Genomic DNA, 25,748 nt, shown 5'->3' on the forward strand with positions numbered 1-25,748 from the left:
CGACGTACAATTCTCAGCAGGGACCCTGATCGCTGCTGCGTGTCAGACACAGCGATATCGTATGGATATCGCTGGAACGTCACGGATCGTACCGTCGTAGCGACAAAAGTGCCACTGTGTGACAGTACCCTTAGGGTTAGGGTTAGGGTTTGGATCACTTTATCACCTTGATGGTGGGGGGTGGCTTATCAGTGTGTATTATTGTTTTTTTCTATTAAAACGCAACCAAACGCATGTGCTTAAAAACGCATGCATTTACATAGACAGCAATACGTTTTTTTGCCGCAAAAAAAGCATGCTTTTTTTGCAGCAAAAAAACGCCTCTAGAAATTACTACATGTTGCATTTCTGCAACCAAACGCAAGCATAGAAAAGAGGCATGCGTCATCAAACGCGGCAAAACGCATACAAAAAAACGCATGCGTTTTTAATGTTAAATATAGAAAAAAAAACGCAGCGGCAAAAAACGCAAATGTGAAACCAGCCTAAGTGGTGAAAAAAAAGCAACAATGTTTGCTAAAAAAAAAAAAAATGCGCAATTTTCCGATACCCATAGCGTCTTCATTTTTTCTGATTATACAATCTGCCGATACGATCTTTTTATCGCCTGTTATTGCAGTTTAATGCAATGTCGCAGCGACCAAAAAACTGTAATTCTGGCGTTTTGACTTTTTTTTTATCGCTACGCAGTTTAGCTATCAGGTTAAATCTTTTTTTTATTGATAGATCGGGCGATTCTGAACGTGGCGATACCAAATATGTGTAGGTTTGATTTTTTTTTTTAGTGTTTTATTATGAACTAGCTGTACTACCCGGCTTCGCCCGGGTTAATGACTGCTGTTAGCAAAATAGAATGTGTTAACAAAAATTTATTCTGCACACAAAAACCACAAAACAAATAGATAGAAATGTAATTATTAAAAGGCAAAAACTAAGCAAATAGAAGCATTTCACAACATATATTAGCTTTGTTATACTGAGAATGTCTTTGTTGCCTATATTAACCAATCAGAGCTCAGGTTAATTAACTGTAGCAAAATAGAAGCTGAGCTGTGATTGGTTGCTATTGGCAGCCTGATAAATCCCCAGCCAACAGGAAGCCCTCCCCCCTGGCAGTATATATTAGCTCACACATACACATAATAGACAGGTCATGTGACTGACAGCTGCCGTATTTCCTATATGGTACATTTGTTGCTCTTGTAGTTTGCTTATTAATCAGATTTTTATTTTTGAAGGACAATACCAGACTTGTGTGTGTTTTAGGGCGAGTTTTATGTGTCAAGTTGTGTGTGTTGAGTTGCGTGTGGCGACATGCATGTAGCGACTTTTGTGAGATGAGTTTTGTGTGGCGACATGCGTGTAGCAACATTTTGTGTGTTGAGTTGCATGTGACAGGTTAGTGTAGCAAGTTGTGTGCAGCAAGATTTGTGCATGGCGAGTTTTGCGCGTGGCGAGTTTTATGTGTGGTGCATTTTGAGTATGTGCAAGTTTTGTGTGAGGCAACTTTTGCATGTGGTGCAACTTTTGTACATGTGGCAATTTTTCTGTGTGTGCAAGTTTTGCATGAGGTGAGTTTTCCATGAGGTGAGTTTTGCACGTGTGGCGAGTTTTGCGTGAGCCTAGTTTTGCATATGGCGAGTTTTGCATGTAGCGAGTTTTGAGTGGTGACTTTTGTGTTTCGACTTTTATGTGGCGAGGTTGGTGTGTGTGTGTGGTGAAATGTGTGCTGAGGGTGGTATATGTGTTCAAGCACGTGGTAGTGTGTGGCGCATTTTGTGTTTGTGTTCATATCCCCGTGTGTGGTGAGTATCCCATGTCGGGGCCCCACCTTAGCAACTGTACGGTATATACTCTTTGTCGCCATCGCTCTCATTCTTTAAGTCCTCATTGTTCACATCTGGCAGCTGTCAATTTTCCTCCAACACTTTTCCCTTCACTTTTTCCCCATTATGTAGATAGGAGCAAAATTGTTTGGTGAATTGGAACGCGCGGGGTTAAAATTTCACCTCACAACATAGCCTATGACGCTCTCGGGGTCCAGACGTGTGACTGTGCAAAATTTTGTGGCTGTAGCTGCGACGGTACAGATGCCAATCCCGGACATACACACATACATACATACACACATTCAGCTTTATATATTAGATATACCTGTATGTAATCTCCTGTATATAGTATATACCTGTGTGTCATCTCACCTATATATAGTATATATCTGTGTGTCATCTCCTGTATATAGTATATACCTGTATGTCATCTCCTCCTATACATAGCATATACCTGTGTCATCTCCTCCTGTATATACTATATACCTGTAGGTAATCTGCTCCTGTATATAGTATATACCTGTGTGTCATCTCCTCCTGTATATAGTATATACCTGTATGTCATCTCCTCCTGTATGTAGTATGTACCTGTATGTCATCTCCTCCTCTATATAGTATATACCTGTGTGTCATCTCTCCTGTATATAGTATATATCTGTGTGTCATCTCCTCCTGTATATAGTATATACCTGTGTGTCATCTCCCCTGTAAATAGTATATACCTGTGTGTCATCTCCTGTATATAGTATATAGCTGTATGCCATCTCCTCCTGTATTAGCCCTCGTTCACACGTTATTTGGTCAGTATTTTTACCTCAGTATTTGTAAGCTAAAATGGCAGCCTGATAAATCCCCAGCCAACAGTAAGCCCACCCCCTGGCAGTATATATTAGCTCACACATACACATAATAGACTGGTCATGTGACTGACAGCTGCCGGATTCCTATATGGTACATTTGTTGCTCTTGTAGTTTGTCTGCTTATTAATCAGATTTTTATTTTTGAAGGATACCAGACTTGTGTGTGTTTTAGGGCGAGTTTCGTGTGTCAAGTTGTGTGTGTTGAGTTGCGTGTGGCGACATGCATGTAGGGACTTTTGTGAGATGAGTTTTGTGTGGCGACATGCGTGTAGCAACTTTTTGTGTGTCGAGTTGCATGTGACAGGTTAGTGTAGCAAGTTGTGTGCAGCAAGTTTTGCGCATGGCGAGTTTTGCGCGTGGCGAGTTTTATGTGTGGTGCCTTTTGAGTATGTGCAAGTTTTGTGTGAGGCAACTTTTGCATGTGTTGCAACTTTTGTGCATGTGGCAATTTTTCTGCGTGTGGCAATTTTTCTGCGTGTGCAAGTTTTGCGTGTGGCGAGTTTTGCGCGTGGCGAGTTTTGAGCGGCGACTTTTGTGTTTCTACTTTTATGTGGCGAGGTTGGTGTATGTGTGGTGAAATGTGCACTGAGGGTGGTATATGTGTTCGAGCACGTGGTAGTGTGTGGCGCATTTTGTGTGTGTGTTCATATCCCCGTGGTGGTGTGATTATCCCATGTTGGGGCCCCACCTTAGCAACTGTACAGTATATACTCTTTGGTGCCATCGCTGTCATTCTTTAAGTCCCCCTTGTTCACATCTGGCAGCTGTTAATTTGCCTCCAACACTTTTCCTTTCATTTTTTCCCCATTATGTAGATAGGGGCAAAATTGTTTGGTGACTTGGAAAGCGCGGGGTTAAAATTTCACCTCACAATATAGCTTTGACGCTCTCAGGGTCCAGACGTGTGACTGTGCAAAATTTTGTGCCTGTAGCTGCGACGCCTCCAACACTTTTCCTTTCACTTTTTCCCCATTATGTAGATAGGGGCAAAATTGTTTGGTGAATTGGAAAGCGCGGGGTTAAAATTTCACCTCACAACATAGCCTATGACGCTCTCGGGGTCCAGACGTGTGACTGTGCAAAATTTTGTGGCTGTAGCTGCTACGGTTCAGATGCCAATCCCGGACATACATACATACATACATACATACACACACACACACATTCAGCTTTATATATTAGATGGGGCAAAAGGGGGTGATTTAAACTTTTTTTTTTTTTTTTCATATTTTTCAAAACATTTTTTTTTTAATTTTGGCATGCTTCAATAGCCTCTATGGGAGGCTAGAAGCTGCCACAACTTGATCAGCTCTGCTACATAGGAGCGATGCTCAGATTGCCCCTATGTAGCAGAATTACTGCATTGCTATAAGCGCCGACCACAGCGTAGCGCTCATAGCAATCTGGCATCAACAACCATAGAGGTCTCAAGAAGACCTCTGGTTGTTATGCCGACGACTGATGACCCCCGATCACGTGATGGGGGTCAGCGGTGCGCACATTTCCGTCTGGATGGCAGGAAGCGCTTGTTAAATGTCGCTGTCAGAGTTTGACAGTGGCATTTAACTAGTTAATAGGTGCGGGTGGATCGTGATTCCACCTGCTCCTATTGCATGCACAAGTCAGCTGTTCAAAACAGCTGACATGCCCTGGCTTTGATGCGGGCTCACCGCCGGAGCCCACATCAAAGCGGGGGTTCTGCCATCGGACGTACTATTCTGTCCTAGGGCAGAAAGGGGTTAATAACATAAATAACATACTATTATATGTGGTGTTATTATATATAATAGTATGTTATGTTGGAATCTGCGGGTAGAAGATGTAGCTGCGGGGACCAGTGTGGTGTCTGTAAAGTGCTGTATGAAGACGCTGGAGGGTGAGTATAAGAATGGGAGCACAGGGCTTATATTTAAAGCACCACTCCAGCACTGAAAAATAACGCTTGAGTGCTGCTTTTTGGCAGAACTAGAACTCCCAGCATGTCCTGCAGATCCTATGACATGCTGGGAGTTATAGTTCAGGTGCCACAGGAGTGGCAGAGTGAATTTTTATGTGTTGTAATTAACAAACTTTTAATTAATACTAACATGTATAGGCTGTGCAGGTCCTGCAGCCAGCCAGCCATGCTGTGGTGACAGGTAATGAAGGACTGGAGCATCACAACTGAGGAAGCTGCGTTGTTTTCAGTAAAGTGTCTGCAGGACCTGATGACATCGTGAAGTGGGAGGGCTCTGTGCAGTCATGTGATGCTCCAGCCCGCCCTCTTCATGACCTCACACATTTCCTATATCGGGGCACTCATCAGAGCAGATATGCAGCGATCTCTCCTCTGGCCCCCTGCTCCTGTCCCCTCCTCCACTGGATACACAGATCTCCCCAGCCCCTGCAGGAATCCAGCCCTGGGGAAACCATGTGTGTCCCTGTTTAAGTGAAGGAGTATTCATTTGCTGCTCCTGCTCACTGCTCGGCGCTGACAGGTGGGCGGGAATATTCGTTCACTTTAAGCATCGAGACCATGTGATTTCCCCAACGCCGGATTACTGCAGCGGGTACATTTTCCTGCCTCCTACCAGTGGGATCCCAGTGCGATCCCACTCCGCCGCTGCCCCCTCCCCACATGCTACATTTGGACCATAAACAAGGGTGAATGACCTCGGGGAGATCAAAGCATCCAACACCGCGGAGACACCATCACGTGTTTCTCAACGCAGTGATCCAGAACACTGCCCCCATCCCTAAATGGTGTCTCCGCGGCTTTTCTACATGCATTTGCATATTTCCCTTTAGGGATGGGGGCAGTGTTCTGGATCACTGCGTTGAGAAACACGTGATGGTGTCTCCGCGGTGTTTCAATGTTTTGATCTCCCCGAGGTCATTCACCATTATGTTTATAGTCTTTTCACCAGGCACTGCTCCTAATAGCCAGTTTCCTACTCCACACTGATGAGGGGCCAATACCCCGAAACAGCTGTCTAAGGATGGATACCATGTTTTGGCATAGGTGGTTTTCCTTTATTGGATGCTGCCCTTCCCGTGGTTGTTCCTTCCCGGTGAAAGACCTGGCTATTCATTGCTTGCGTTGAGAAACACGTGATGGTGTCTCTGCGGCTTTTCTACATGCATTTGCATATTTCCCATAAGGGATGGGGGCAGTGTTCTGGATCACTGCGTTGAGAAACACGTGATGGTGTCTCCGCGGTGTTGGATGTTTTGATCTCCCCGAGGTCATTCACCCTTATGTTTACAGTCTTTTCACCAGGCACTGCTCCTAATAGCCAGTTTCCTACTCCACACTGATGAGGGGCTAATACCCCGAAACAGCTGTCTGTGGATGGATACCATGTTTTGGCATAGGTGGTTTTCCTTTATTGGATGCTGCCCTTCCCGTGGTTGTTCCTTCCCGGTGAAAGACCTGGCTACTCATTGCTTGCGTTAATAAACAGGTGATGGTGTCTCCGCGGCTTTTCTACATGCTCTACGCACATTTGGACCATAAGACGCACCCCACACTTTCCTCCCAAATTTTTAAGGGAAAAAAGTGCATCTTATGGTCCGAAAAATATGGTACTTGTAATATAATGTGAAGATATGCAATAAAAGCAATAGAATTAGTGAAATTAACAAAGTACCTTGATGAAACCAGTGATTTTCTGCAGATGGATGTGACTGGCACTGTGTCTCTCCACGCCGACTCACGTTTCGTCCAGCTTCCATAAAGAGAAAGGACCATAAAAAGAAGGACCAACAAATGAAATGTTGCCACGTCATTTATTAATGATGCATGCGGCACTAGGCAGCACATAGTGCTCCTATGTAGCCTGACTGCCCGCAGCTAATTGGAACGCATTATGGTCACCTATTGCTGTGAGCCGGAAGTCAGTAAGGCTCGCAGGGAGTGCATGCGCACTGCTGGTGTCAATGGAAAGGACAGCTGGGGGTGATGCGACCACCTACAGAGGATTAACTCTGGAGAGGTGGCTTTGCTTATATACTTACATATACCATTCTTTCGCAACAAGTTTTCATGTGTTAAAGTAATTTTGCCAAACCTGTTTTTTGGGGGGTCAACAAATGACTATACTATACTATAAAAAAACTGCCTTTGTTAAATCTTGAGTTGCTTTTCCGTAAATAAAAATAAGACAGAATTAAAAAATGAAAGATTCTCTATGGCTATTGGAACACAGATTTTGCAGGCACAAATGGCAAATATGCCATTTTGGTGCCCACCTGGTGCTTCTGAATATACTCATAATGTAAATTGTTAGGTGGGTTGTTCCTGCTACAGTAAAGACAAAAAAATTGCTGCTATTTGTGGTTTGAGCCCAGTGCAGGAGGAGATAAAATTGGCTATGGGAGCATAGAATTTGTTAGATTGATTTATTGAAGCCATGTTGCTTTTCAAAAGCTTTTGCACTAATAACGTGGAAACCCTCTGATTCTCCACTGACAAATAATGAACATGAGTGGGTGCATGTTTTTTACTGGATAAGTATGTGCTGTTCCCCCAGAGATAATTATTATTCAGCTGTTTAGTTTGCATATTTTATAAAATAACTTCTGCATTTGTTTGTAAACTGCTAAATGTATTCTCTTGCTACGCCGCCATCTTCTGGTTAGTATTTGTTTAGCTCTTGTTCATTCCAATCCGCGTAAGTTCGTTCATACTAACCTTGTGTCACGGGGTTACCGTGACAGTGTGGAGCCAGAAGACCGCAGCATCTGATTGCTCCTACTCCGGCTCTGAGAAGAAGCACTACTCCTTCATTTTAATGGTGTTTATTCCTTCTGGCAGAACAGGGCTTAATCGGCCATGTTGGAAATCACTGAGCTTGCAGCTGAACTCAATTAGCCACTCCTTTACCCTATATAACCTGGGCTCTGATGCAAATCCATGTCAGAGCTAGCATTTGCTGCATGGCTTTCAGAGGGAGAGGTGTTCATATGAGGAGTGTTGGAGGAGTTATCTGTGACTGTTGCTTGGTTTCTAAGTGTGGTAATTCCCTATCCTTCTCTATTTTGATTTATTCCTATACCTCCATGCCACGGAGCATTCCTCTGTTATATGTGAGTGAATATTTTGGATGCCTGCAGTTTTCTGTTAACCCCTGTTTGTGTTTGCCATATTTGTCGGGTTGGTGTTCTACGGTGCACAGTAGTGCCCCTCTTCCCTGGGTGGGGGAAGTGAACAGACGGAGGGCTGACTCAGGAGATAAGGCAAGGGTGGAGGCCCCAGCATCTTCACCTTCAGAAGTTTCCCTCGGAATAGGACGAGCTGGGCGCCCCCTAGTGTTAAGGACAGGGAGGAGCCCCTGGTCCCGGGTCACCCGACAGTTGTGTTGTGACAGTGTGTGGTCACACGGCAGTTGGTGGGTCGCTTGCTCTAGGCAGCCATGTTATAGTCAGAGTTGCTGTGAGACAGGGACCGCTTGTGCTGGGCTTGTGAAGTTATCAATTTCTCACCAGCAGCAACCAACGACAGAAGCTTCAGAGAAAGTAACAGTACTGTACCGACAAGTATTATTTCTGCATCCAGGTTTAAATAAACCAAGTCTTGTATTGAACACTCACTGTGGTTCTACATTCGAGTCTACGGATGCTAAGCCTGCGCTAGTCTTCTCTGCTTCTCATCTTGGATACGGAGGTAGGAAGATCTCACAGCAGCTTATTAGTCAGCTACACCCCAATTTGCCTTATGTAGAGACAGAACAAAGTAAAAGTTGTGATTGGTATCATTTTGAGCTACATAACATGTTTTGATTGCTGGTTATTTTAATATTTGAAAGATGAAATTAACCAAGTCAGTCAAATAACATTCCAATGATTCGTGCTCTGAAGTCTTCTATTAGAGCAGAGATAGGAAATCTGTTTTCTGCAAAGGGCTATTTGGATATTTATATCATCCTTCGGGGGCCGTACAAACTCCGCCCACAAAGTACATCCTGACTCTGGCACTGGTTTCAGGACATAATCTTTCATTGCATGCCCTTCAGTGTTCAGTAGTGGACACTGCATGTGCTTGTGCTAACAGAGCAAGAAGAAATTAATGAGCTTGTGGAAATCAAAATACAGCTCCTTGCCCAAGAATGCGGTCCCTGGGGCCTGAGGTTCCCCACCCCTGTATTAGAGTGTGAACTGTTTTTGTGTTACTAAATAATTTAATTTTGCTTCATAATTAGCAATTTCTACTGATATTATATACAGAAATGTTGTAAAAATATATATGTATAGGGTTATTTAATTGAAAAATAATAATTGATTTTATTCTTTTTGCAGATTGCTGTGATAGGAGATCAGAAAGACAACTGACATCTTCAATTTTTAAATCGGATAAAATTCTTAATGCACAAAATAGAACTCAATTGTATCCTATAATCCCAGATTTATCATCATCCTTTCAGAGCAAAGATCTTTTTTCTGAGCTATCACAGACTATTAAGAAAGATAAAAGTCACAAAAGAGACCCTAAAAATCCAATTGATCATATAGAAGAGAATTCATTTTCAGGTTCAGAATATGGAAAAAGTTTTTTCCTCAAAACGTCTTTTGTTACACATCAAAAAAGTCACCCACAGGAGAAAAGAATTTCTTCTTCAGAGTGTGGAAAATATTTTAACCAGAAATCAGACCTTGTTAGACATGAGAGAGATCACACAGGAGACAAACCATATTCATGTTCAGAATGTGGGACATTGTTTGCAAAGGGATCAAATTTTATTTTCCAAAGAAATAACTCAGATAAGCGTTTTTCATGTCTCGATTGTGGGAAATGTTTTAATCAAAAAACACATCTTGTTAGACACCAGAGAACTCACACAGGGGAGAGGCCATTTTCTTGTTCAGAATGTGGTTATTGTTTTGCAGTGAAATCAAATCTTTTTCGACATCAGAGAATTCACACAGGGGAGAAGCCATTTTCATGTTCAGAATGTGGAAAATGTTTTGCAGATAAATCAAATCTTGCTACACATCAGAAAAATCACACAGGGGAGAAGCCATATTCATGTTCAGAATGTGGAAAGCATTTTGTAGATAAATCAAATCTTGTTACACATCAGAGAACTCACACAGGGGAGAAGCCATTTTCATGTTCAGAATGTGGGAAATGTTTTGCAAATAAATCAAATCTTGCTACACATCAGAGAACTCACACAGGGGAGAAACCATTTTCATGTTTAGAATGTGGGAAATGCTTTGCAGATCAATCAAATCTTGTTACACATCATAGAACTCATACAGGACAGAAGCCATTTTCCTGTTCAGAATGTGAGAAACATTTTACAGAAAAATCAGATCTTGTGAAACATAGGAGAATTCACACAGGGGAGAAGCCATATTCATGTTCAGAATGTGAGAAATGTTTTACCAACAAATCACATCTTCTTCAACATCAAAGAACTCATAGGAATATATATTCTCATGTATTAGATGAGAAATGTTTTACTTGAAAATCATATTTTGATAATAAAAACACATCACAAGCCACATATTGCATTTACAAATTGTACAAGAAAACAGATATCAGAGATATGTAGTCTGCGCTGAAAACTTAAGACACGCATCTCGGAACATCTTTCCAACATTAGCACTAAAAATTAATCATATTCTGGAGCAGTCAAACATTTCGTAAATGGGCACAATGGTGACACCACACATTTAAAATCTATGGTATTGTAAAGATTAAATGTTCTAAAAGGGAAGGGAGTTTGCAAAAACTCCTGACCATATGTGAGGTTTTCTCAAATCTTACTTTAAAAACTAAATAACCGGAAGGTATGAATTTCAGTAATGATCTGTTTTCTATTTATTAGTTTGCTTTATGTTATATGTTAGTTTTTTTTAATTTTGCTTCTGAGAGAATCCTTTTTATAATGTATCAATTATGTCAGCTTGTGTCAATTTATTATTGGTTGGTGCCCTTACCATTCGTGATTGGTTCACTCATGCTTTACAATGTGGCTACTATGATTAGTTTCTTATATTATGTGTCACGGGGTTACCGCAGTGGAGTGGAGCCAGAAGACTGCAGCGTCTGGTTGCTCCTACTCCTTCTGTGTATTAAACTTGTTTATTCCTTCCAGCAGAACAGGGGTTAATCGGCCATGTTGGAAGTCCCTGTGTTCAGCTGTGCTCCGTTATCCACTCCTTTTCCCTATAAAATCTGGGCTCTATTACCAAGTCCTTGTCAGATTTTGCTCTTGCTGCATGACAAAAGGAGGGAGAGAAGTTGATATGAGAAGGAGTGCTGGAGGAGTTATAAGCAATTGTTTGGTTTGTACGATTGATAATCCCTTATCCTTCCCTGTTTTGCTCTCTTCCCCTCCCTGCACACCCTGGTAGATTCCTGTGTTATATGTGAGTGAATATTTTGTGTGTGAAGTTTTCAGTTTCCCCTTGTCTTTGCTGCCCTGTTTGTAGGGTTGGTGTACTGTGGTGCACAGTTCCCCTGGGCAGGGGAAGGGGACAGACGAAGGGCTGACTTAGGAGATAGGGCAAGGGCGGAGGCCCCGGCATGTTCGCCATCTGAGGTATCCTGAGAAACAGGTCAAGCTAGGGCACCCCCTACTGTTAGGGCCAGGAAAGGAGTCCCTGATCCCAGGTCACTCGACAGCTGGGTTGTGACATTAACTCTGACCGCAGTCATTTTTTCTGATCCATGATGGATCCAATCTCTGCTCTGACAGGGCAATTGCAGTAGCTCAGTCTGGAGGTGGCAGATTTATGCACGGTTTCACAGCACCCTGTTACATCTGGTGTGGGGATCTTGCCCTCCAGGCAAGCTATTGTGGAGCTGAATGTCGCATTACCAGACAGGTATCCTGGGGGGCGTGACAAGTTTGTTGCGTTCCGTGAGGCCTGTAAACTTTATTTCAGGTTGCGTCCGGTATCCTCTGGTACAGAGGAGCAACGTGTGGGGATAGTTATCTCACTCCTCCAGGGGGACACACAAGCATGGGGGTTTTCTCTTCCGTCTCACAGTCGCTCCAGACTGTGAAGGGATTCTTTTGTGCACTGGGTCTTGTATATGATGACTCCAATAGTGTCTACTTGGCAGAGTCCTCTCTACGCCAACTCCAGCAAGGAGATCGCCTAGCAGAGGAATATTGCTCTGAGTCCCGGAGGTGGGCCATGTATACGAGATTGAATGACCCTGAACTCCGAAGTCAGTTCTGTGAGGGGCTCACAGTGAGAGTAAAAGATGCTTTAGCTCTCTGAGACTCCTGACTCCCTTGAGACAACCATGTCTCTGGCGATACAAGTTGATTGCTGTCTTCACCAGAGACAGGGAATCATCTCTGGGGGCGGGAGGCCGGGGTCGAGGGTGGTCAGTACTGAGCCATCTGAGAAACCCATTCAGGTGGGTGCGGCGTCTCATTCTGGCAAATTGTAGTCTGGCGTAAGGGGGGCTGTCAATGGGGGAAAATGGGCCATTTTGTTGAGCACATGTCCTTCCTGACCTCTATTTAAACAACCGCCGGAAAACCGGGTTGCGGGGAGGTTGGCAACCCGAGTGTACTTATTACCTCAGTGGTAGGACACAATTTTTCTTTCCAACTACATTACACGTGGGTGGAAATAAGATGGATGTTTCCGCCTTCCTGGACAGTGGGGAGCGGTTTAATTTGGTCTACGCTAAGTTTGTCCGGGACCAAGGCCTCGTCCCCCATACATTGTCCAGAACTATACCCAATATTGCTATCGACTCCGCCCATCAAAGACAGGGGCACTTTACACTTTTCAGAGACTTGCTGCTACAGTTGGGAGCCATACACACAGGTGTTAAACTGCTAAGTTCTAGAGGGCCTGTCATCAACTGTGGTACTGGGACTCCCTTGGCTCACCCTGCACAATCCTGTAATTGAGTGACAAACACAGGAAGTGGCTAAATTAAGTACATACTGTCAAAGACACTGCTTGAGTCCCCAGTTGGCTGGGGTGGATATCCAGTCCTTGCCCAAATACCTGTCATTAAAGGGGCCTCAGGGAGAGGTGTGGGTGCTGCCATTTATGATGGGTAAGCAGTAGTGATGAGTGAGTGTACTCATTGCTTGGGTTTTCCCAAGCACGCTCGGGTGACCTCCGAGTATTTGACTGCTCGGAGATTTAGTTTTTCTCACGGCAGCTGAATAATTTACAGCTACTAGCCTGGCTGAGTACATGTGGGGGTTTCCTGGTTGCTAGGGAATCCCCATATGTAATAAAGCAGGCTAGTAGCTGTAAATCATTCAGCTGACTTGATGAAAACTAAATCTCTGAGCAGTCATAAATACTCGGAGGTCACCCGAGCGTGCTCGGGAAAACCCGAGCAACGAGTACACTCGCTCATCACTAGTAAGCAGGATTAATCTATTGCAGTATGTGTGTCTGGTGTTTTTGACACTGATGTTTCTGAACTCCTCATCAGATTCCTTACTATTTATGCTGCACATATTGCGTATATTGGTTATAATCGTGATCCTGCCTCCCTTGGTCAATATGTTACTCACTCTCCCCCTACCTTACCAGCATGTCTCCTCCATATTCTTCTCTATGTGTTGTATTGTTTGATAGACAATTAATTTATATGTGATAACTTAATAAAAACTTTTATTTATTTGGTGGGTTGTTGTATGTACTCAATTTTCTAGTTTGCAATATTTCTGGGAGTATTCCACTATATTTACTTCTCTTGGTGGTTTATTTTGAGATAGAAATACCCTTTCTGCTCTGAGTCACAGTCTTACATTGTGCTTTATGATAATCAATATAAATTTGGGGATGTGTTCTCTGAGCAGGGGAACCAAGAACTTCCTCCTTATCGTCCTTATGATTGTGCTATCATTTTGGTTCCTGGTACCAAGCTGCTTAAAGTACCTGGATAATATTCTTATTTGTTCACCTTACCTTGAGTCACACCAAGGACATGTCAGGCAGGTCTTACACATACTCCGCGACAATAAATTGTATGTCGAACCCGAAAAGTGTATGTTCTTGGTCAAGGAGATCCCATTCTTTGGATATGTACTGTCTGCTACCAGTTTTCGCATGGATCCAGCGAAAGTCCGGGCGGTATTGGATTGGGATCGTCCAGAGGATTTGAAGGCATTACAGAGATTTTTGGGTTTCGCCAACTGCTACCGTAAATACTTTTCAGTAGTAGACAAACCTCTTACTGTTATGAAGTGGTCCAGTTCTGCCAGGGAGGCATTTGACAAGTTGAAAAGGCGTTTTGCCTCTGCGCCGATCCATATAAAGCCGGACCTCTCTCAGCCTTTCATTGTGGAGGTTGATGCGTCTGAGGTGGAGGTGGGGGCTGTATTATCGCAAGGTTTGTCTCCTGGTAAATGGCAACCATGTGCTTATTTTTCAAAGAAACTCACCAGTTGAGAGACATTCTGATATTGGTAATATGGAACTCTTAGCCATCAAATGGGCTTTTGAGGAGTGGCGTAAGTTTTTGGAGGGAGCAGTTCACCCAGTGATGGTTATCACAGATCAAAAAAATCTGGTATACTTAGAATCGGCGAAACATCTTACACCACGACAGGCTAGATGGGCATTATTCTTTACCAAGTTTAACTTTTTTGTTACTTTTAGGCCAGGGAGCAAAAATGTCCCGTTGCTTTTCTGGAGGAGGAGATAAGTGCAAACCGATTTCTATTCTTCAAAAAGGGGTGGTGATGGTGTCTATATGTTCCAATCTGGAAAGATTGGTTGTTGACACTTAAGGGGACACCCCTGCTACCTTGGTAAACTGTTCATTCCAGTCAATCTCCATCTTAGAGTCCTCAGTTAACATCATGATTGAAGTGTTGGCCGGACATCCTAGGAATAAGGCCACAGCGGATCTACTTACTCAGCATTTTTGGTGGCTCATAAGGATGTTCGGGAGTATGTAGCTGCTTGCAGTGTCTGTAGGGAACACTGTAATCCTGGTGGTTGCAGACAGATTCAATAAAATGTCTCATTTTATTGCTTTACCAGCTTTGCCTAATACCAAAACCGTGGGGCAAATTTTCATCAAGGAAATAATTAGATTGCATGGGATTCCTACCGATATTGTTTCTGACCGTGGGGGGGTGCAGTTTATCTCCAAATTTTGGAGGGCATTTTGCACCCGTCTGGGGATCCATTTGCCCTTTTCTGCTTTTCACCCGCTGTCTAACGGGCAAACTGAACGGGTTAACCAGAATTTAGAGACGTATCTCAGATGTTTTGTGTCTGAGAATTGGGAGGACTGGATTACTTACTTACCGTTGGCTAAATTCACGGTAAATAATCATTGACAGGAATCAACCGGTAAGTCCCCGTTCTTTGGGGAAATGGGTTCCATCCTCAGTTCAGTTCTTTAAATGGTAATCGCCATTCTTGTTGATGGAGGAATAACAGTTTTCATCTTCCATTTCTACCATATGGCAGAAATTTGGGTTCCAAATATAAGAGTGTGGCTGATCGGAGATGTGTGGTGGGTCCAGACCTGTGTGTTGGTGATTTGCTGTGGCTGTCCTTGAGGAACATTAAGTTGAAAGTTCCATCTTGGAAACTGTGCCTGGTTTATCGATCCTTATAAGATCATAGCCATCGTCAATCCAGTAGCATTCTGCCTTGCTTTACCATCTACCTTTAGGATCCATAACATTCATCGTTCACTTCTCAAGAAGTACGTGTCATCTGCTGTACCTTCGCCTCTACTACCTTCTGTCATTATCAATGGTAATCTGAAGTTCCAGATAGCAAAGGTGTTAGACTTTCTTTTCTTGTTCGTCGGTCACTTCAATATATGGTACATTGGAAGGGGTACGGTCCTGAGGAGAGGATGTGGGTACCAACTTATGACATTCATGTGACCAGACTGGTTTGGACCTTTCATATGGCACACCCTGATAAGCCTGGCCCTGAGGTTCCAGAGGTTCCTCGTAGAAGAGGGGGTACTGTCACAGGCTTACTACTGCAGAGCCAGAAGACCACAGCATCTGGTTGCTCCTCTGCCACTGAGAAGAAGCCCTTCTCCAATTGTGTTAAACGTGTTTAACCCCTGTTCTGCTGGAAGAAATAATCGGCCAAGTTGGAAATCCTTGTGTTCAGCTGTGCTCTGTTATTCACTCCTTTTCCTTATAAAATTTGGGCTCTACTACCAAGTCCTTGTCAGAGTTAGCGCTTGCTGCATGACAAAAGGAGGGAGAGAAGTTGTTATGAGAAGAAGTGCTGGAGCAACTGTTGTTTGGTTTGTACGCTTGATAATCCCCTATCCTTCCCTGTTTTGCTTTCTTCCCCTCCCTGCACACCCTGGTGGATTGCTCTGTTATGTATGAGTGAATATTTTGTGTGTGGTTTTCAGTTTCCTCTTGTCTTTGTTGCCCTGTTTGTCGGATTGGTGTATTGTGTGGGGACAGATGAAGGTCTAACTTAGGAGATAGGGCAAGGGCGGAGGGCTCGGCATCTAAACCATCTGAAGTATCCCGGGGAACAGGGCGAGCTAGGGCGCCCCCTGTTAAGGCCAGGAAAGGAGCCCCAGGTCACTCGACAGCTGGGTCATAACACTTTGACTAAGGGTGTCCTTGCCAGAAAAGCATAAGTTTTTTTTAAGGTCTTCCATGGATTTAGCTAATTTTTTATGGAATTTAAATACAGGATTTCTTTTTATTTACCAGATGGATGTGCTGTTTTCCTCTTCCTTCCTCTTATTGTTGCTATGCCTCACCAGCTGGATTTAGCTCCCAGCGGTTTCAAGTTTCTCGGTTATCCAAATGATCATCAAGCACGATGAATTTTTCTCTACTTCTATATATAATAAACAGTCAAAGTAAAGTCAAGTACTCATAAAAGAGAAAGCTTAACCTACCAAAAACTGCTGATAGATTCCCTTTACTAGGTTTGTCCAGGCAGAAAATAATGAAGAAATATCTACAGGAAATGTCATCAATATCAGATCGGTGGGGGTCTGCCACCTGGTACCCTCAGTAATCATCCGTTCTCAGTAATTACCAAGTTCCAGCTGTGGCCGAATGTAGACACACAAAATGAAGCTGCAAATAATTATATTCAATGTGTAGTAGTTGCTGCTGGTTACTGCAGAATAGCTCGTATTAAAATGTGTGGAAACTTCTACATTGCCCAGGAGCTGTCACTACACAGTTAATTTAGCTGCTCAGTTTAGTCTGTTCAATGTGTTTACATGCAAAGTTACAGCCCTCGGATCTTATCGCAGCTGATAGGTGGGGGTCCAACATCTGAATCATCAATCTAATGTTGATGACCTGACTAAATGTTAGGACTGAAGCCACAGCGGCCCACACCCATGACTGAAAGCCAGAGCCTACCGGAAGGAATAAAATTAACTTCTTCAGGGCAATGGGGCTCTTAATGCAGGCCCAGTGCAGGCTGAGAATTCTATTAGCCTGCAAATTAACCCCATGTCTGAAGGCTAGTAGCGGTTTATTTTACAAGATTGGTTCTCTTTAAGGCATTAGCATACAAAAACATTGTTAACAGTTTAGAGACTGCCAACATCAGTGTGACTAAAGGTACCTTCACACGAAACGACTTTGTAACGATATCGCTAGCGATCCGTGACGTTGCAGCGTCCTCGCTAGCGATATCGTTTAGTTTGACACGCAGCAGCGATCAGGATCCTGCTGTGATGTCGCTGGTCGCTGAATAAAGTCCAGAACTTTATTTGGTCGTCCGATCGCCGTGTATCGTTGTGTTTGAAAGCAAAAGCAACGATACCAGTGATGTTTTGCACTGGTAACCAGGGTAAACATCGGGTTACCAAGCGCAGGGCCGCGCTTAGTAACCCGATGTTTACCCTGGTTACCAGCGTAAAAGTAAAAAAAACAAACAGTACATACTCACCTGCGCGTCCCCCAGCGTCTGCTTCCTGACACTTACTGAGCGCCGGCCCTAAAGTGAAAGTGAAAGCACAGCGGTGACGTCACCGCTGTGCTGTTAGGGCCGGAGCTCAGTCAGTGTCAGGAAGCAGACGCTGGGGGACGCGCAGGTGAGTATGTACTGTTTGTTTTTTTTACTTTTACGCTGGTAACCAGGGTAAACATCGGGTTACTAAGTGCGGCCCTGCGCTTAGCAACCCGATGTTTACCCTGGTTACCCGGGGACCTCGGCATCGTTGGTCGCTGGAGAGCGGTCTGTGTGACAGCTCCCCAGCGATCAAACAGCGACGCTGCAGCGATCGGCATCGTTGTCGCTATCGCTGCAGCGTCGCTTCGTGTGAAGGTACCTTTAGGGCACAAAGCAAAGTCAACAAATGGAGGATTGGATGAGTTTGATATGGAAATACCTGGCTAACCTGTACAGAGCTCTGACCTCAACTTCATTGAACATGTTTATAGTTATCTAAAAAGGAGATTGTGAGCCAGGCCCAATCATCTCAAATCAATGTCTCACATCACAAAGGCTCTTTTGAAAAATAGGCAAAAATGTCCACAGACACACTCCAAAATCTTTTAATAAGCCATCCCAGGAGAGTTGAAGCTTTTCTTGCTGAAAAATGAGGAGGGTACCTTCTGATTTATCAGAGATTGATAAAGCAAATAAAAGTCACTAATGGAGTATTAGAAATCAAAATGCTCTTATAGGAAAGAGGCCATTTTCATGTTAAGAAGTTTATCCCACTCTTGTTAAGTGACAAATAATTAAAACAAAAAGATTAAAAAAATGTTCAGGGCATGGGAAATCTTGGAGGAAAAAATCATATTTCATGTGACACATTAGATGCATTAGAAGTCACACATTTGAGAAGAGTGGCAAATATTTGGAGCAGTAAATTGGATTTGGTTACTCCTCAAGCTGATATCACTATGTCATGCTGACTAAATTATGAGAGCAGACTAGCAGATTTAAAAGTTGGAAGGTATTTGAAACCATTTTCTTCTCCTGTTAACCAGTTACCTCCAAGGTAATAACTGCTTTGCTTAAAATAAAAGGTTTTACAGGCAAGGACATTGCTGTTTGTATGATTGGATTGCCCTTAAGTCAGCCATTTATTGGATCTTCAAGAACTTCAAAAATAGAGGTTCATTTGCTGTGAAAAATGATTCAGGGCACAGAAGAAAGTACAGCAAGTGCCATGTCCTAAAAAGGATTCAGGTTCAGGATTGAGTCAACAACAGTGCAGAGCTTGCTCAGGAATAGCAGCAGGCAGGCGTGAGTGCATCTGCTTGCAAATTGAGGTGATGACTTTTGGAGGTTGCCCTGATGTTAAGTAGTCATTTTTCTTTCACATATATTCAATTTTAAATTTTAACAGTAGAACAAAAAAAGTTGAATATAGCACTTCAATATGTTAACAGATTACAATAATGAAAATACTAACAGACCGTACAAATAAAAAAAAATGGAAGGTGAGGAGAATGGTGTAGCATGAAGTGCACACATGCATCTTAAAAGGGTCCGCTTGTCTATACCTGATAGGCTCTATTGTGCCATAGGAATTGAAGAGGAAGGTGAGAGAATACAAGTTTGCCTGAAAATTAAGCTGTGTTGCATATCTTGATTGAATAATGCATCAAAGGGCTCAAGTATATTAACAAGTCACTTTTCTACAAGAAAGGTCAACGGCAGACACATGCTCAGGTCCTGAAGCAGCTCTGATTGGACCACTGGGAAGGTCCCGGAAGGCTGCAGCTATAAAAGGTTTACATGGCCGCTCGGCTTAGCGCTAGTATAACCTAATATGGTGTGTGCGGATGTGTGTTTGTTATCTGGTGAAAGCTCCTAATCTTCCCCTTCCCTAGCATTGTATGTGGTTGGGTGTTTGGAGCTGACTAACGCCAGTTTGTGCCATCCAGCACAAGGCATGATCTTACAGCTTCAATTCAGCAGCATCTGCCAGTGTGGCGCCGTGCGCTTTCCGATCCCTAGTTAGGGCGGTTAGTGGCATCCGCTTGAGCGGCACTAAGTGTTTAGTTTTTTCCCTGGCTCTGCAGTTGTGTCGAGCGCTAGTGGGTCTAGAGGGACTCTAACCCCATGTCCTTGGGGCAGAGTCCTGTGACCAAACACTAGCTTTCATTCTGCGGTATTGCGGCCTTTTGACACAAGAGGGTTCGTCTCCATACATACCGGGTGACGTTAACCCGTGTGTCTTCTCAGTATTCTGCCATATAATGTCCGCCATTACTGAGCAGCAGGTGTTTTCTCTGGACGGTGGACCCCGGGCGGTAAACGCACCTTATATCTTCCTTTATATTATTTGGTGTGTTCCACAAGCCCTAACATTATACTGGCACCAGGGTCTGGCTAGTAATGGCGGACGAACAGAGACTGTAGTGGTACATCCAGCAGCTGGAGGGCAGGTTGGCGGCTCTCAAGCACACAACCTCAGCTGTGGATGTTACCGCAGTAGCTGTTCAGGCTGCTAGCGTGGCTGCAGCTAGTTTGTCCGCTGCCACCCCTGTTCTGACCTTGTCCCGCCTCCCATTGCCAGATAAGTTTTCTGGCGATAGCAAGTCGTGTAGGGGATTTGTGAGCCAATGCGCAATGCACCTTGAGCTCCTGGCAGTACATTTTCCCACAGAGTGGGCAAGGGTGGGATTCATAATATCCTTCCTGTCGGACAGGGCGATGGAGTGGACTACGCCGCTGTGGGAGTGTGACGATCATGTGGTGCAGAGTGCTCTGCTGTTCCTGAGCTTTCTGAAACAGGTCTTTTTGGGACCTCGAGTCACCCATGATACGGTGCTCCAACTTCTGGCACTGACACAGGGCTGGTCCATGGTCAGCCATTATGCCGTCTACTTCCTGACTTTAGCATCTGAGCTGGAGTCGCCAGATAAGGAGATTCCCGCCACACTGGAGGAGCTAAAAGGGGTCTCCACTCGCATCGATCTTCGTTTTAACGAGCGAAGGTTGGAGCGAGCCCAGTGTAGGCAGAGGTTTCGGCTGGCTCCCACCTTTGCAAGGCCTCTGGAATCTCCGGATCAGGCGTCCGAGCCACGTGAGGCCATGGAAGTTTCTCAAGCGGGATCTAAGTCCCATGCTGCTCAAATACCCATGGTCTGTCCTGTCTGCCAGCGGTTGGGACATTATGCCAGGAAATGTCCCCAGCAGTTGGGAAAACGAACGCGTCTAGTGACCATAGGAGGAGGTTCAATAGACACAGCGGCAGTTTTCTCCAAATTGTCCTTCAAGGGGACAATTACCATAGGCCCATCCACTCATATGGTAGAGCTTTGCGTGGATTCTGGGGCGGAGGGCAACTTCATGTCTTCTGCGTTCGCCCAATGGCACGCAATACCCCTGGTGATGCTTGCCAAACCAGTGACCGTACGAGTGGTAAATGAGTCGACACTGCCCTCACAGATAACGCACCAAACCATCCCATTTACTCTTGCCATGTCTCCTTCCCATCAGGAGATTATCTCCCTGCTAGTCATTCCCGAGGGAATTGAGATCCTGTTAGGGATACCTTGACTACGTTACCACTCACCTCATATAGAGTGGTCCTCAGGGAGAATTCTGGGATGGACTGAATCTTGTGGGCAGCACGGTGGCTCAGTGGATAGCATTGCAGCAATGGAGTCCTGAGTTCAAATCCCATCAAGGACAACATCTGCAAGGAGTTTGCATGTTCTCCCCGTGTTTGCGTGGGTTTCCTCTGGTTACTCCGGTTTCCTCCCACATTCCAAAGACATGCTGATAGGGAATTTAGATTGTGAGCCCCATCGGGCAGAGCGATGATAATGTTTGCAAACTTTAAAGCGCTGCAGAATATGTTAGCGCTATATAAAAATAAAGATTATTAATATTATTATCTTGTGAGGGTAAATGTCTGAGGGAGTGCTTTCAGGTTGCTTCTACAGAGGTACCCGCAGATCTTTCCTCTCTCCCCAAGCACTATTGGCCCTATGCGGACGTGTTCTCCAAGAAGGCTGCAGAGACCCTTCCGCCTCACCGCCCCTATGACTGTCCTATTGACCTCTTGCCTGATGCTGAGCCTCCCCACTGTCTCTTCCGGAGATGGAGGCAATGACTCAGTACATCCAGGAGAATCTAGCAAAAGGATTCATTAGGAAGTCGGTGTCACCTGCAGGGGCGGGGTTCTTCGTGCAGAAGAAGAACGGAGAACTACGTCCAATACAGGGGCCTTAACGCCATAACCGTTAAGAATAAGTACCCTCTGCCCCTGATATCTGAGCTCTTTGATAGGTTGCAGGGAGCGAGGGTTTTTACTAAGCTTGATCTGTGGGGTGCTTACAACCTGATTCGCATCCGTGAGGGGGACGAATGGAAGATGGCATTTAACACCAGGGATGGCCACTATGAGTATCTGGTGATGCCTTCGGGCTCTGTAAAGCCCCTGCCGTTTTCCAAGACTTTGTAAACGATATCTTCCAGGATATGCTCACCACCTCGGTTGTAGTCTATCTGGATGATATTCTCATCTACTCCCCAGATAAAGACTCCCCCCGGAGAGATGTTTGCAAAGTCTTTGACCTCCTACGGGCAAACTCCCTCTATGCCAAGTGGAGAAATGTGTATTTGAGCAGGAGTCCTGCCTTTCCTGGGCTATATCATCTCCGCCCAGGGATTGGCTATGGATCCTGCCAAGCTACAGGCTGTGATGGACTGAAAGGAACCCCATTCTCTCAAAGCGGTACAGCGCTTTATGGGGTTCATTAACTATTATTGCCAGTTCATTCCCCACTTCTCAACTTTGGTAGCTTCCCTGGTTGCCCTCACCAAGAAGAAGCTAATCCCAAATTGTGGTCTTAGGAGGTCAACAAGGCCATCCTCTATATCAAGTCACACTTCGCTAGAGCTCCCATTTGATAAACCAGTTATTATGGAGGTGGATGCCTCTTCTGTCGCTGCTGGAACAGTCCTCTTCCAAAAGGATGCTCAAGATCGGAAGCATCCTTGCTTTTTCTTTTCTAAGACCTTCTCACCGGCGGAAAGGAACTATTCCATCAGGGATAGAGTTGCTAGCCAGGGGAGGCTGCTGCTGTATACTGGTGAACAGAGGAGGCTGGTGACAGGAGAGGCTGCTGTATATTGTGAGAGGAGACTGGTGACTTGGGAGGCTGTGCTGTGTACTGGTGAGGGGAGGCTTGTAACAGAGGAGGTTGCTGCTGTATACTGGTGAGAGGAGGCTGGTGACAGGGAAGGCTGCTGCTGTATACTGGTGAACAGAGGAGGCTGGTGCTGCTATATACTGTGACAGGGGAGGCTGAAGCTGCTATATACTTGTGAAGGGGGAAGGCTTGTGCTGTTATATACTGGTGACCAGGGGAGTCTGGTGCTATGCAGGCTGGGGATTTGGGGGAGGCTGACACTTTAGAATGGGGATTAAGGGTCATATTTATATAGAATAGTTTTTATTGGCGCTATAAAGTTAAATCTACTTTATTTTATATGCAAATGAGGGTGTTTCGCAGCACTCTCGTGTTTGTATACTAAAGCTTGTCATTATTGTCAGCGCTCCGTTAGTAAAAGTGAGTGCTGTTTAAAATAAGCTTGCAAGTCTGTGCTTACTCACTGAAGTTGGTTTCACGCTTGTGTTTTTTTCAAATCAGGCAAAATCAGGTTTTTCAGCCAAATCCTAATCCTCTCAGGATCCAGTTTTTTGTCCATTCACTTTAACGGTGTCAGGAAGCAACCTGAAGTAACTGGATTCTACCTGACACATTAAAGTGAAATGGCAAAAACTGGATCCTGAAAGGATCAGGATTTGGCTGAAAAAACTGATTTTGCCTGATTTGAAAATAAAACGCAAGTGTGAAACCAGCAACACTGGATGAGTGCAGCAGCGAGCTCCAAGTGTCAGTGTGGGTGCACACAATGTGGCTGCAGGCTAGCTCTGACACCTGCTGCTTGTCTGCTATTGGCTTCCCTTTGAACACCTTCAGTAAAGAGGAGGGGTGAATGAGCAGACAGCATGTCTCTATATCACTAGGCCTCTCCTCACTGAAGCAATGGTAGGTCACCTATTTTAATCTATTGATGACTGAAAAGCTGAAGGTGTTAAAAAAAACGCTGAAAAGACTGAACCTGTGCTCAGCAAGTGCAGACGTTCATTCTTTGTGTTTAGTGCTTTTTAAAGCGTTTTACAGAGTAGATCTGCCTTATATAGATGTCGTGTACACAGACTCAGTGTGTGACGTCAGTAAGGGGCGCGACCATGAAAATTGCCTAGGGCAGCATGAAGACCTGACCTTAACCCCATAGAGAATCTACGGGCTATTGTCAATAAGAAGATGAGACACCAGATCCAAATATGCAGATGAGCTGAAGGCTGCTATCAAAGCAACGTGGGCTTCCATAACACCTCAGCAGTGCCACAGGCTGATCAGCTCCATGCCACACCACTTTGATGCAGTAATTGATGCAAAAGGTATTGAGTGCATTTACTGAACATACATTTCAGTAGGCCAACTTTACAGATGTTAAAATTATTTTTTAAGCTGGTGTTATAAAGTATTCTAATTTACTGAGATAATGGATTTTAAGGGTTTTCATTGGCTGTAAGCCATAATCATCAATATTAACAGAAATAAACACTTGAAATAGATCACTCTGTTTGTAATGACTCTATATAATATATGAGCTTCACACACACGGTTCCTCTCCTTACACATCACTCTGCCCCTTACTAGTGATGAGCGAGTATACTCGTTGCTCGAGTTTTCCCGAGCACGCTCGGGTGGTCTCCGAGTATTTGTTAGGGTACGTGCACACATTGCGGAAAGTCTTGTGGATTCTTCCAGACTGATTTTGGTAAATCCACAGGTAACCCGCACTGCGGATTACCTGCGGGGTTACAGCGGATTTACCGCGGTTTTTGTGCGTATTTCACCTGCTGATTCCTATTATGGAGCAGGTGTAAACCGCTGCGGAATCCGCACAAAGAATTGACATGTTGCGGAATAAACAACGCAGCGTTTCTGCACGTTTTTTTTCCGCAGCATGTGCACTGCGGATTTTGTTTTCCATAGGTTTACATGGTACTGCAAACACATTTAAAACTGCTGCAAATCTGCAGCAGCCAATCTGCTGTGGATCCGCAGCAAAATCCGGAGCGTGTGCACATACCCTTAGCGTTCGGAGATTAAGTTTTCATCGCCGCAGTGGAATGATTTACAGCTATTAGCCAGCTTGATTACATGTGGGGATTCCTTAGCAACCAGGCAAACCCCACATGTACTCAGGCTGGCTAGTAGCTGTAAATCATTCAGCTGCTGCGATGAAAACTAAATCTCCGAGCACTAAAAAATACTCGGAGATCACCCGAGCGTGCTCGGGAAAACTCGAACAACGAGTATATTCGCTCATCACTACTCCTTATACCTCACACACACGCGGCTCCGCTTTATACATCTACACACACGGCTCAGCTCCGTACACCTCGTACACACATGGCTCCGCTCCGTACACCTCTTAAACACGTGGTTCCGCTTTGTACACATGCAGCTCTGCTCCGTACACCTAGTACACACATGCAGCTCTGCTCTGTACACCTCGTACACACACGGCTCCGCGCCGTACACCTCGGACACACGCAGCTCCGCTTTGTACACATGCGGCTCTGCTCTGTACACCTCGTACACACATGACTCTGCTTCATACACACGCGGCTCTGCTCTGTACACCTCGTAAACACATGGCTCTGCTTTGTACACACGCGGCTCCACTCCGTACACCTCATACACAGACGGCTCTGCTCCGTATACCTCGTGCACACATGCAGCTCTGCTCAGTACACCTCGTAATACAGAGTTCTGCTACATCCACACTGTAAATCCCTCCTGATTAGGGATGAGTGGACTAGCATTCCGAAGTTCGGCTTGAGTACCTGAACTGTACCCTTACTTGAACCCAAAAAAGTCGATTGGGACCTGAACTTTTGTGCTGTTTTCACAGTATGCAGAAAGCCCAACACTGTCGTTCACTCAAGCTGCATCCTATCCCTAAGCTAGTCAGAGCAGGATGATGGCACCACCCATGATTCAACAGTTATACAGGCCGGGTCACGTGGTGCCTACAGCCAAAAAGCTTGTTGATTGGCTGCGCTTCAAACTTTCAACAAACTTTATTCGGCATCCAATCTTGAACACTTCTGTGAGA

At 44.6% G+C, this 25,748-nt stretch overlaps 2 protein-coding genes across 2 annotated transcripts in view; both read left to right on the forward strand.

Annotated features, from left to right (window-relative positions):
- The window catches only part of LOC143768180 (uncharacterized), a 166,687-nt gene extending 153,968 nt beyond the window's left edge, over positions 1-12,719 (forward strand). Inside the window, exons 19-20 of the mRNA XM_077256869.1 lie at positions 8,227-8,334; positions 8,967-12,719. Coding sequence (XP_077112984.1) covers positions 8,227-8,334; positions 8,967-10,138 — 1,280 coding nt within the window. The 3' untranslated portion in view covers positions 10,139-12,719. The remainder of the gene's footprint in view (positions 1-8,226; positions 8,335-8,966) is intronic.
- The window catches only part of LOC143767467 (uncharacterized), a 390,459-nt gene that overhangs the window by 101,668 nt on the left and 263,043 nt on the right, over positions 1-25,748 (forward strand). The gene's annotated exons all lie outside the window — the stretch shown is intronic.

The sequence above is a fragment of the Ranitomeya variabilis genome, chromosome 4, assembly GCF_051348905.1.
Source record: "Ranitomeya variabilis isolate aRanVar5 chromosome 4, aRanVar5.hap1, whole genome shotgun sequence".
Classification (NCBI taxonomy): domain Eukaryota; kingdom Metazoa; phylum Chordata; class Amphibia; order Anura; family Dendrobatidae; genus Ranitomeya; species Ranitomeya variabilis.